We start from the raw sequence: 13,631 nt of genomic DNA on the forward strand, positions 1-13,631 counted from the left end.
GGGTAGTGTTATTTTTGCCTTTCGTTCAATAAGGTAATGGAGAGGCGCCGGGCCTACATTCACCACACACACACACACACACACACACACACACACACACACACACACACACACACACACACACACACACACACCTAAGTGTGCCTACAGCACACAATTCACAGTGGGCGTGTTGATGACCACGCCCACTTTCTCCAGTGGGATCTTCGTGCACGCTCTTTTCTGCTTGCGTGTACACAGTATATAACATATGGAAGCGCTGAAAACAAATATAACAGTCCCGGACAAACGTTTGGTCACCGTGTGAATAAAAGCACAGAAACAATTGTATTTTTCTCCGTGTGGAAGTGTATTCAAACTAACACCACCTTGCCATTGATATTGACAGGTGAGTATTTATTCCTCTGCTCAGAGAGCCTGTCCCATAGTGCGTCGTCTGTTTCGGATCCAGATACAACATCCATACAGTCGCTGCCAGTCGTTTGTTCGGTGCTCGGGTCAATGGCTCAGTGACGGTCACGACACTCTTAGCTCAGCATCGTTGCACTGTGCTTGGAACAAATATCCTCATATTCCTCTTCCCTCTGCCTCCTAAAAATGCTTCTCTCAAGTGAAGCCGAGCCTAGTCTTTGAAGATTTCATCTAGAGCTGAAGCCGGGGAGGCGGCCGTGATCACCCGCATGCGATCTTCAATACGGCTCTGAACGTTCTGTTGCATGGGATGCAGCCGGCAGCCGGGCGTCGGTGGTTCGGGTTCCTGTGGAGGGAGCCCCGAGGCAGTGACCTGCCAATTTTTGGCATCTCACTCGGCGGCGCACAGGTCGGTGCACTTAAGTTAGTCCGATCGGGTCAATCAGTCGCTCTACCTACAAGACATTGCATAATCAAACCCCTTTCTCCTCCGGTTTTAAAAGCCCTCCTCGGCAGGATCTCCAGCAGTAGAAAGGATTTGACTGGGTGATTATTCACCCTACTCACTTCATTTGGGGAATTTGTTGAAAAAGAAAAAAACCACAAATGATGCACTACATTGCTCACATACTGTACAGTACACTGCTGGTTCTGAAGGCGGCTCCCGGTCTGTGTATCGGTGCGATCACTGGCTCTTCCATTATTCCCGCTTCGCTTCCACACTGTGCACGACAGCTCGGACAAGCACGCTTGAATGGTGGACTCTGTCGTCCATTTTGTTTTTCGTGCAGAAACACTCAGAAATCAGTTTTGATTTCCAAAATGTTGGTTGGTTTCAAACAGGCGAGCCGGCCGTACGGTCGTGATCGTTGGTTGAACACGAGCACGGTGAAGCAAGAGTCTTTTGGAGTCTTGTGTCTTAAAAATTCCTCTTACTTGTTGCGTTTAACGGTGACGCTTGACGCCCAGTGTCTCCTCCCCAGTTGGAATTCTGTATTCAGAGTCACAGCCTTTAGATCTTTAAATAATGTCACTAACCCAGTTCTTTTGCATAAATTTCAATCTTTATTTGGCCGGCAACAGTTCTCCAACTGTGATTCCTCAATGTGATTGAAGGAAGAGGTTGATAAAGAGAAAAACAGTGATTGAAGCAATATGCAACAAATTCATAAAAGTCATAGAGGAGTACTGTCTTGCCATGCTGAAAAGACAAGCCTTTATGTGTGTGTGTGTGTGTGTGTGCGTGCCTGCGTGCCTGCGTGCGTGTGCATGTGAGTTTGATAATATAGAAGTGCTGATAAAGTCTTCCACTGGAGTGAAGTAGATGTGCTCAAGGCTGCTTCGGGGTGGGGGTGGTGAGAATAAGCGTGGTGCACAGTGTCTGGCTGTGTGTGATAATGACACCGCAAGGAGGATATGTGCATACATACATATTCAACACACATCGAATATTATATTTATGTATTGTCTCTACAAATTCATTGCTCCACTGACTCCCAATCAGCAGAGATATATAATAATAATAATAATAATAATAATAATAATAACAATAACCATAATCATAATAATCATAATAATCATAATAATATCTATTTATTTACTTTTTTTTTTTTATTACAAGATATGATATGATATGATATTATATGATTATACCTTATTATATTATATATAACATATGATATATATTTTTTTATTATTTTATTTATGTGGTGTTCTTTTGCATATTTCCTTTCTTTGTCTGTCTCTTCACTTCAAGCCGCCATGATTGGGCACACGTCCAGACCCGCGTTGCCTTTCGCTGCAACATTAAAAAGCCATTACGCCGCCATTAGCAGTGCCAGGGCTGTCCAGTTTAAGGCCTCGGGCTTCGACAGCAGCAACAATCCACTCTTTGGCACCACATCCCCTCGCATAATGAACCCACCGTGTTTTAAGCGATTAGCAGCGGCACCTCTCCCGGAGATAAGTCGGCCGCTGCTCGGGAGGCTGGTGATAGTAAACAGCTAGGTTCTGCGGGCGACTAATGGCCGGTTTCCATTTGGGATTTAGTTAGTGTGTGGGACTGTATGATTAACAAATTGGCAGAGAACTGTGCAATGCGGGGCTTTGTTTGAAAACGGAGGGACAACGCACCGGTGCCAGAGAGAAAGAGAAAGAGTTAAATTCGTTAAAAAAAAGGCATTGATCTACCGGCATCTGGTGTTTGTCTTGGAGCTATCGCAGTTGTATATAACGGTGCTTTATAGACGCTCAGGGATCGGGTTTGAGCCCAGAATAGTGCCAGGTCGCGCTTTTTATTCTTTAAAAATCATGCTAGGCTTTGTGTCATCAGTTAATCACTGCCTGACTGTTTTAATAGCACATCACAAATCTGGAGAAAGCTCTCTTAGTCATTCTCCTGCCATTTAGAGTCGACGAGGGGGACGGCCGAGTATTAAGGGATGTTTCAACTAATTTCTGGATAAATGAAACTGCAAGCAATTTCAAACAAGCACACGAGGTGCCAATACAGGACAAATGATAATGGCCTAATACAGTTTTGAACGTCACTTAAATGATCATGTGCCGGTGGAAATTAATCAATTATCGTGCTCTGAGAAGCTAAAGCTCCATCATCTCGCAATCTGCAAGCCGTCAGTTTTCCTTATCCCTTGCTCCTCAAAATATATGAATTACATGTGCACCCGGTCTACTAATTGGATGCCCCCTTAACTCGACTGTGAGATCATAGTACCATCATTTTCATTTAAGCGCAGGCACGAGAGTGGATAAGAGAACGGAAGGTTTCGTCCATCAAAAGTACACGCGGACGCACACATTCTTCAAAATTCTCGAGCAGATGCTGCGCGTTGGGGTTTTGGTTTTTAATCTCTGGTGCCATTTCGTTGAAGAAGTGTCAGGTGCTGTCTAGATGCTGTGTCGGGTATCGAAAGACATTAACGTGAAGACTGTTATTCACGCCGCAATTAGACATAGCCAGCTGGCATTACTGTTTGAGAAATCACCAGTCGGGGAATATGGCTCGCAAAAGTTGGGCAATGCAACAAACGGGACTCCCATCATGCACATTTACAAACTCACTCACACACACAAGGGGGGGTTGGGTGGACCCTAATTGTAATCGATGTTAACAATCATCAAATCCATTATGTGATATAGATAGTACCGTAATTGCACTAATAGTCGCACAACAAAAAACAAATAACAGCCGCTGGTGGAACTTTGTCAAACTGCAGCTCACTTCTCATCAGTACATCCCTTCCGGAAGACTCAAATACGAAAAATATGGCAACTTGAGCAGGGGAACCCCTTCAATGTGTTTATCTTATCTATTTTTTCACCCAATATGTTGCAGTGATGATAGTAGTTTGTGATTCTGTAGCACAATCACCTCTACTACAGAAATGCTTGTGCATGGATGTATTGTGTTGCTGTGGCTGTTAGTATTCCTGCCACATACCACTTTCCCATAATGAGACACCATATTCCTCTCTTAAAAAAACAAGGGTATTTCATATGCATACAGAAATAAAAACACAAACAGTCTCATCAGGGCGTGGGAAGTGACACTTCATTAGTTTAAGTTTGATATTCCAAATGATGCAATATGAATTGCTTTCCTTTGATTCCCCAATAGCTGCCTCCATCTGTTGTCCCACTGTAAACCTCAGAGAGAAAAAGAGGATCCACAGTGTAGATGAAAGATGACATAAACAATAACGTCCTTAACTTTTATTATAAAATCCTTACGTTTCCCCCCACCGCCACCAATCTGTCCTGCCCCCCCGTTTCTCCCCACAGGACAGCTCCACTATGCAGTTTTGCGCCAACAAGCTGGACAAGAAGGACTTCTTCGGGAAGTCGGACCCTTTCATGGTCTTCTACCGAAGCAACGAGGACGGAACGTAAGTGTTTGGTTTCTAGAGGCTCTGTCTTCACCTAAAAACGCTCAGAGGGCAGCCGCAGGGCGGCCTCGCAAATGGACCGCTGTTTCCACTGGGACAGGTTGTGTCCTCAGCCTCGTAGGTTAAAAGCTGTGTTTTATGTTTGTTCAAGCATTCCACTGCTCCAGGAATACTGTTGGCTGAAAAGTTAGGGGTCTGACACTGTGTTCCATTGAAGTCGAAACTCTGGAAAAAAATCCGACCTCCTACTTGGAATAGAACAGCCGTTAATGTTGAACAGAGTTACCTTCGTATAGGTTTTAATTTGACTAATGACCAATGACTTTGTCTAACTTTGATCTAAACTAATCTTCAGTCTTAGCAGATGCAAATGTGTGTGCAATTCACAAGCTGCCAAACAAACAGTGGGCGTCCATATTTTCTGAACGGAGGCGACGGAAAACATTTACTGTAGCTCGACTTGGAATTACCGACTTCTGATTCCAAAGGAATGCAGCATTGGAAGAAATGTATTCACTTTAAATACTGTTATTATAACTAAGTATATTTCTAAAAACGATCAAAACTACAAAAATAGAGAGCACCCGTTCTCAAAGGTCTGAGAAATATTGATGCGTGCAGGAATCTTAAGTTGACAGGTTTTTTGCTACAAGTATAAATGTGCAAGACTCGGTGTTGTTCTACAAAAACAGGAGCTGGTAATGTGAGCATGGGGATGCATTGAAGTCAAGGAGAGAAAATAAAAATGAGTATTGTAAGAAAAGTAAAACCAACCGGGCTGTAGTTGCTCCCTGTCAGAGAATATCCCTGTCAAAGGACCTGCACACAGTAGCTAAGAAGCGCATTAGTGAGATAATGAAAAAACAAACTTGACTTTGTCTTATACTGTATATAAATAAATGATCCTGAGAGGGCAGAGGGAAGACAGAGAACCAGTTAGTCTAAGAAACATACCCACAGAGTTCCTCTGAATTCCCTCCTGCTCACCCTGAGAGCTCTTCACTCTTCCGATGGCGTTGCATCTGTTGCATTAAGGTTCTCAACCCCAAGATGTTTTAGCAGGTAATTCATTATCTTGTTTTTTTACAGTTTCATCCTGAAGGTTTTTTGTTGTTGTTTTTTTTTTGTTTTTTTTATACCAGTGTGGGAAATGTGCTCTGACAGACACGCTAAAAGCATCTGCTGCAAATGTCCGGGAATAGAACAAATTAGAGTGTGCCGTGGCTAAAAGGCTCACAGGGTTTTAAACTGCTGGAGGCGCTCAGCATGGATGCTGTAACTTCACGGGTTTGAATTTAAAGTCCGGATATGTCTCTGTGGCAGTTTCACCTACAATGCGCCCCCCAAGTGGCGTGTTCAGGGACCTCCGGCACAGAGACACAGAAGACGGGGTTGTAAAAAACACACAAGTTCTTTTTGGAGAGGGGGCTTGATAGAACAAGCCCCGGAGCAGATGGACACGGGTCACGACACCGCTCCTCTGCTGAGTGTGTGTGGGGATGGGGGTTTTACCTGTTGCTCGTTAGACCAACCAACGACCAACAGGTATACAGCCACCCTGATCCTGGGTCCCCAATTACCTAGACCCAGGTCAGGTGTGGCTGCTCAAACCACACCATCCCCACACCACAGTCTCATTACCGCTGTCGGCGATACGCTACTTGAGGTGTTTTGGCAATTGGGTTCTGTAAGGCGCGACTCTGGCAAAAGTTCCAGGTATCACGGCAAACAATATGTAAATCTTCGTTGGATCTGCGGTCGAGGAGAGGGATTTGAGAGTCAAAGGGAATTGTTTAACCACGCTCGGTGGCCTTTAAACAAGAACATGGCCTGGAGGAAGTCCAAGCTGGTTTATCCCTCACCACGTTTTGATTGTCTTCCTTTGAATTACTCTTTCACCTCCCGTCTGTCTTCTCAATACACACCTCTCATTTTTGACCCCACATATTTGACCTCTCCTATCTGTATTCCTTTAGCATAATAAACAATTAATAATACATTTTTTGCCCTCTTTCCTCTCCCTGCTCTCCCTCGTATGCTCTGGATTTCCTCCCCCACCACCTCTTGCTCCCAGGTTTACTATCTGCCATAAAACAGAGGTTGTGAAAAACACATTAAATCCGGTCTGGCAGTCCTTCACCATTCCGGTGCGAGCCCTCTGCAACGGGGACTACGACAGGTACGTTTTAACCTCCTCCCATCCTTTCCTCCCCCGCCGGCCACCCTGTCTGCTCCGCTCTGTCACCGCCCCCACCTCCATGCTGTCACTTCTGCTCCACCCTGGACTCCGACTGCACCTCCTTCATCACACGCATACAAACACACACACATCTCAAACACACACATTTTATGTGAGATAAGATGTTTTTAATCCCGTGGGGGAAATTGTGGTGCATGTACTGTATTATGTGCATGCACACACTTGCAGGATAATCTCACACTCACTGAATACTTAACGCTGCATTAAGCGTTATTTCTGCTCATGGAATCGGATTAGACTCCCTGTAAAGTGAAAAATTGCAAAATACCGTCAATTATAGAGAATCTTCTCCACAATCTACAATCTGTGTGTTTGGGCTCACTGTTTACTCTTTGACGGTCCGTCAGAACTAACTGGCAAGAGAAGACATACCTTGCATATAATATCAAAAAAGTAAAGATGCCAACAAGTGAACAATGAACAATTTTGAACAGTTTTGTGTGGTATTGCACCTCCTCGGTGGACATGAAATTGCTCGGACAAGTGTTTCCCAATTTATTCGTCCTCACTCTCATTGTGCTTTTTGTTTTGTCTTGTTGAGGCCATCGTAGATAAACGCAAAGCCATTTGTGCCAAGAGAGTGCGAGGGAGTCAAAGTCTGAGTTGGTTTCCATAAATCGTAATTTCCTAGAATTGGGCTTAGTTCAGCTCTAAATAGCGAACTGCACCTTTATGGATTAGCCTTAAGTCCATCCATTGATTGTATTGTACTGATTGTATTGATTGTGATTGATGTAATCCATACATTGTGGCTCATCAGAATGTCACTGGGTGGAAAAACAGCTGATGACAGGTATACTTAAGTACAACTTAAGTTAGGTTAATGTTTCAGTGTAAATATTATATAAGTATGTAAATAAATATGAAATGCAGAAAAAATACAAGTGTATAAATTCAAGTATGGTCTCAAAGTCAAAACTGACAGAAATATACTATTATACATATACCTTTTTAGTGTAGCTATACTTTTAACACACTTTATATACTAAAAATTCAGTATGGAAAAATACACTTTTTTAAACAAGGAGGTAGTAATGCTATGGCCTCTGCAGGGACGGGGCTAAGTGGGAATATAGGGTGAAACGGTGTCAACCGGCCAATCACGCGTTAGTCAGCCGGAGAAGGGTCACTACCCTGTCACAGCCAATCAAACGCAGGGGGACAGAGCTGTGCATCAGTGGCACTTCCCCCAATACCCTCATCCCCCGCGCCATTAAGTGCACAAACACGCGGTAAGACACATGCATGCGTGTACACACACAACGTGTTTGTGAGGATGATAAAAGCTGACAGGCAAAGAGGTGACATACAGCCTAGGAACATCGCTTGTCAGGAGATATCACCACGACAGCGCTACTAAGAGGGTTGTGTACTTCCTGGCGTGGGCGTCTGCATCTGCGCCCATGTGTTTGGGTCTTTGGGGTTGCTTTTGGGTTTACTTTGTTTTCTTCCCTTTCTGCTTTGAGAACTCATTTGAGAAGCCCGCCTGTGTGTTGTGCTGGTTTTTCAACGTTTTGAGAGAAAAGGCGCGGGAGCCATCGACGAGTTGAAAAGGCCGGAGACGCTTTTATTTTATTTCCTCAACTCTTTCAAAGGAACGTCGAACTTCATTTTCAGTCCGCGGCACACATCGCCATCGGTCGCAGTAACCGCTGCGCTTCCACCGTGTGGAAATGTAAAAGAGGGATTTGCAGACAAACAGTGCCCCTGCTTAGTACAATCTTCCCTGTAAGGAAAAGGCTTAGAGGGATGAATGGAGGATGATGGAAGATTGATGCCGGGTGACTTGGAATTAGGCTTTTTTGTTCTGGTGCAGGTGTCACCAGGGAGGATAGGTAAATACATTAGATTACCTAACACGTCTATATGACAGCTCAGCTTAGTCTTGTACATGCCTAATTGACATTGTTCGGTTAGCTGATTTCTTGCGTCTCTTAAACACACCATTCATCGTCGGGGGTTTTATTTCTGGTTGAGTTTTTATGACTAATTACCATCAACGTTCCCTACATGTAGCGAGCTCGAACGCTTTGAAATTCACAAATCCAGATCGATCACTGTTGTTGAATTAGGACGACGTCTCATGCATCGCTAAGAAGCATTACTAAACTGTCTTTGCTGCTTTCAAATCCATGCAGTTAATGACAAATCACATTTACATAATAGACAGACAGACAGAGAGACAGACAGATAGATAGATAGATAGATAGACAGATAGATAGATAGACAGATAGACAGATAGAGAAAAACAATAGGCAATAATAATAATAATAAATGACTGAGAATAGCAAATAGAAACCCTAGCCTTTCTTTTCCTAAATTGTGCACCAGTAGTGTTGTCCACGTCCATGTTGCAACATGCAAAGGGATGCGTCGTAACGTGGATTTTAGTGCGGGGGGACATTTTACTTCCTGCATTTGATGGCTGTGGCTTAGTGCAGAATGAGGAGCGGGAGGCGGACAGGAGCGCCACGTTTATTGTGCAGATAACGACACCAGGAGCACAAGAAGACCTGGTTGTAAACACCATGCAACTGTCTGCCGCCACTACCAATTCACCGTCTCGGGCAGTGTTTCTCACATGGGGGTACTGCAGGGGGAACTGAAAAAATTGTGTTAAAATAATATTGGTTGTATATAATGTGTAAAAAAAAACAAAAAAAACCCACATAGGACGCACATACAATACATCATTTTTGTTAATTTTCTTTTTTTTCTCCCAATGCCAGTGAAGGAGGCACTCAGCTGAAAAGGATCTCTGGGGGGGTGCACTAGTAAAATACCTTTGAGAACCACTGGTTCACAAGGTGCTTCCTTTTTACCAATGCCAGGAGCCAACTATTTTCCTGTTGGAACAATGAACGCGCAGGGAAATGAACACTGCCTTCATGTCTTCTTTAGTAAAGAAAAAAATGTAAAATTTCAAAACGTATGGGATTCTCTTGAAGATTGTACAGTGAATTTCTTGTTTCCATTTTTTATTTTTCATCCCTGGCCTATTCCTTCTTATGTAGGTGGTGTTTTCTTGTATAAATCTGGTTTTATGTCAGTGCTTTGTTATAAACATCTCACAATTCCATCTCTAATTAATGTGCTCCGCCGGGTGACTCACGTTGCTCTATTTCTATCCCTGGCACAAGATCATAGGCAGATCAAGTTAATTGGGACTGAGGAATTGTGATGTGTCAAATGTCTTCTTTTTGAATTATAATAGAGACGCGCCTGCATTACTGGCTGAGGGGGGCGGGGGGTGACTCACGTTAATTTAAGGCGTCTAAGAATAGTTGGAGGGGAAAATATCTGTTGGAAATGAGTTTTGGAGCTGCATATTGTTTTTGAGAATCCAATGGATCGAGGAAGGATCTCAGGCCCCGAGCGCTTTTGATGCCGTGTCAAAGTTCATACAAGTGCATTCGTCAGATGATCAGATCATCATCGTTGAATTTTGCTTATATCCTCTCCTTGTGTCGAGACGCTGGCTATGATCTAGCCTCTTATGAAGTCTTTTATCTCTCTCTAATTGGGAAAAACAATGAGTTGAAATTGAAATTGACATGGTGAGAGTGTCCAGAATATATATATTTATATTTGTGAGGTGGGGCCCCCGTGGATCAGGCTTGTTGTTCCAGCACATCCCACAGACGCTTGATCGAGGATCTGGGGAATTTGGAGGCCAAGTCAACACCTTGAACTATTTGTCATGTTCCTCACACCATTCCTGAACTATTTTTACAGTGTGGCAGGGCCAATTATCCTGCTTAAAAAGGGCCACTGCCATCAGGGAATACCACTACCATGAATGGGTGTACTTGGTCTGCAACAATGTTTAGGTAGGTACCTTTCAAAGTAACATCCACATGAATGCCAGGACTCCCAGTAGAACATTCCACAGAGCATCACACTGCCTCCACCGGCTTGTCTTCTTCCCATAGTGCATTCTGGTGACATCTCTTCCCCAGTTACGCACACGCACACGCACACACACACGCACCGCATAATAGTAGAAGAGAACGTGATTCATCAGACCAGGCCACCTTCTTCCATTGCTCCATGGTCCAGTTCTGACTCACGTGTCCATTGTAGGAGCTTTCGGTGGTGGACAGGGGTCAGCATGGACACTCTGAGTCGCTCTTTGGCTACACAGCTCCATACACATCAAGCTGTGATGCACTGTGTGTTGTGACACCTTTCTATCATAGCAGCATTCACTTTTTCACCAATTAGTGTTACAGTAGCTCTTGTGTGGGGTCGAACCAGACGAGCTAGACTTCACTCCCCACGTGCATCAATGAGCCTTGGGCGCCCATGACCCTGTCATCGGTTCACCTGTCGTCCTTCCTTGGAGCACTTGTAGTAGGTAGTAACCACTGCATACCAGGAACACCCCACAAACCTGTTGTTTTGGAAATGCTCTGACCCAGTCGTCCAGCATCATAATGTGGCCCTTGTCAAAGTGGCTCAGATCCTTACGCTGCTTCAACACATCAACATCAAGAACTGACTGTTGACTTGCTGCCTGATATATCCCACCTCTTGACAGGTGCCACTGGAACCAGATGATCAATGTTATTCACTTCACCTGTCACTGGTTTAAATGTTGTGGCTGATCGGTGGATATACACACCGATCAGCCACAACATTAAAACCACTGACAGGTGAAGTATATACAGTATATATATACAGTATCTACTGTATACAGTATATATTTGAAGTTGCACTCCAATGAAACTCACTTCAGACTTTTAGCTGGAGGAATCTGGTCCAGGGGCAGTTTGATCTACTAGAGCCCCCCGTCTTTTCCTTTCATCACCTCTTACCGTTTCTCTCCATCTCCCGTATTCTTTCCCCCTTTTCCCACGCTGAAAGTGAAACATCATCCCTCCGCCACCTGGGTGACTATCACATTTTCTCGCCGGCGTAAAGAGTCTTTCTCTCAAAGGAACAAACTGTCAGGGCTGAAGTGACGGGGACCAGGTGGCCCGGCAAATTCCAGGCTCTGGATCCCTCAGTGACAGCGGAGCATCTCTGATGTGCCTCTCACGTATATTTTTCGGTTGGATCGGGGTTGATGCCGAGGCTGCTTTAGAGCGAGCGGGAAGAGTACGGAAACTCGGGGGATGAGATCAAATGAAATTCAGGAATGAAAGTGTCAAGAAAAGTTGTTTTTTTCCCCCTCCCCTGCCTCGCTCTGCGGGGAGATTGTTGCTGCCGTGTTGTGTCAGCCCTGTAGTCAACGCATCTCTTTTTCTGATGCTCTTTTGAGCCTTGGAGAGTCTGCATGTGTTGCACTTTTGGAGTCCCAGTTTTTGCAGGCGGTTCGTTTGATACAAGTTGGATGTTCTTCTCCCAAAATAAAATCCAAAGAACCGACCGCAAAAACCTCACAAGCCCTCGGCCGAGCATGTGTGTTTATTTCATGAGTAGATACATAGAAATGATGACCTACGGCATATTCATTTAACTACTTAAATACCAAAATATATTAGTAAATATCTCAAAAATATTCAACAAATTAAAAATGATGTTGTTGCTGTTTCTTTCGGTCCTTCTTTTTTTTTTTTCTTTTTTCCAATCATCCTATTTTGTGTTTTATATTCATAAAGGAAAAGCACCAAGGCTTGAAATGAGGGATTTTGTTCAGCAGCCATTGTTATTGTCAAGGTTTCTTGTTACGTTGAAATGCGGCAGCGAGGCAAATGAGCTTAGTGGGGATGTGTGTTATGTTTTCTCATTGCTACGCTGGTTAGTGTACAATCACCTCTGACTCGCTATCTGTTTGTGTGTGTGTGTGTGTGTGCGTGCGTGCGTGCGTGCGTGCGTGCGTGCGTGCGTGTGTGTGTGTGTGCTCTTTCTTCTTCAGAACGATCAAGGTGGAGGTGTACGACTGGGACAGAGATGGCAGGTATGTGACTTTTTCTGTTGTTTAAAAGCTGCAAAGAAAAACAATGTGGTCGTTTGTCGGTGATCAGATCAGAGTTTTTAAGAGGAAAAACACCTTGTTGTCACATTTCAGTGGGATGTGAAATTCCATGAATTTGTTATGAAACTGGTAATCCGTAAGATTATATTGTTTTAAAAAGATCCGGCATGTGCCACTTGGTTTAGCTGGCACTTTATAAGAAACATTCAATGTATTTGCGTCATGCATCTGCTCCTCTATACTGTATGCTGCTTCCATTGTCGGTGACGGGGTCCGCCATATTCCGGAATGCAAAGATCGGTCACGTGTAAGAAGTGAAAGGCAGGCGTGGTGAATTTGATAAGGCGGCGTAGCTTAGTCAGTAAACAGTCAATACGCATGTACATCGTGTTTTTTATGGAATTCTGGGAACGCAGAGGATTGTATGGATTTCCACTTTTTATATTTTGTGACATTTACCAAGGGAAAATAATCAGAATTCTCTATTTGGATCAACGGGTCAGCTTTTGTACAAAATATTATTTGATGATTATCAATATTGACATGTAACCCCCTGTTGCTAATTTTCCTCCAATCTCTCTCCTAGTCATGACTTCATCGGCGAGTTTACGACCAGCTATCGAGAGCTCGCTCGAGGGCAGAGCCAGTTCAACGTCTATGAGGTGAACAATGCTTTTTCTTTAAAGTTTGGGAATAGACGCGAGACAAAGGAGACAAATTCCCGGCAGCGGCTCTCTAGTTCCCACTTCAGATGCCAGTGTTATTCCATCATCTGCCGCTGACGCCGTTCTGCATTCCATTACTTTTAATACCTTTGCCTCCGTTGGTTTTTCCATCTACAAACCCATTTATTCTTTTGGTTATTAAATCCATTTTGCCGCCAAAGTGCCCACCACATCCAATAATAATTCTGTACATTTACAAATCGCATTGTTTTAAAGCGGAGCTCCCGTGGTGTTTGTTTCTCTTTACGTCTCCCTAGTACTAGTATGTATGAAATGGATTACGTTTGTTTTTGGGGTTTTTTACTGTCCACGTTCCCTTTTTCCAAACAGGGGATTTGTTTTCTGTTGTAATCACCTGGAGGCTGCTACACATACACATGGAGCTATTAACCTCAGCGTAATAGACTTTT

General features: G+C 43.9%; 1 protein-coding gene across 2 annotated transcripts in view; it reads left to right on the forward strand.

The window, feature by feature from the left end:
- cpne5b (copine Vb) overlaps positions 1 to 13,631 on the forward strand; it is a gene marked incomplete at both ends in the record, with an annotated part of 123,435 nt that overhangs the window by 80,731 nt on the left and 29,073 nt on the right. For both annotated transcript variants that reach the window (XM_080000308.1, XM_080000307.1), the window contains 4 exons: positions 4,213 to 4,316; positions 6,391 to 6,495; positions 12,437 to 12,478; positions 13,083 to 13,158. In XM_080000308.1, the coding sequence (XP_079856434.1) occupies positions 4,213 to 4,316; positions 6,391 to 6,495; positions 12,437 to 12,478; positions 13,083 to 13,158 (327 nt within the window). The remainder of the gene's footprint in view (positions 1 to 4,212; positions 4,317 to 6,390; positions 6,496 to 12,436; positions 12,479 to 13,082; positions 13,159 to 13,631) is intronic.

This window comes from Zeus faber (genome assembly GCF_960531495.2).
Source record: "Zeus faber genome assembly, chromosome: 5".
Lineage (NCBI taxonomy): Eukaryota > Metazoa > Chordata > Actinopteri > Zeiformes > Zeidae > Zeus > Zeus faber.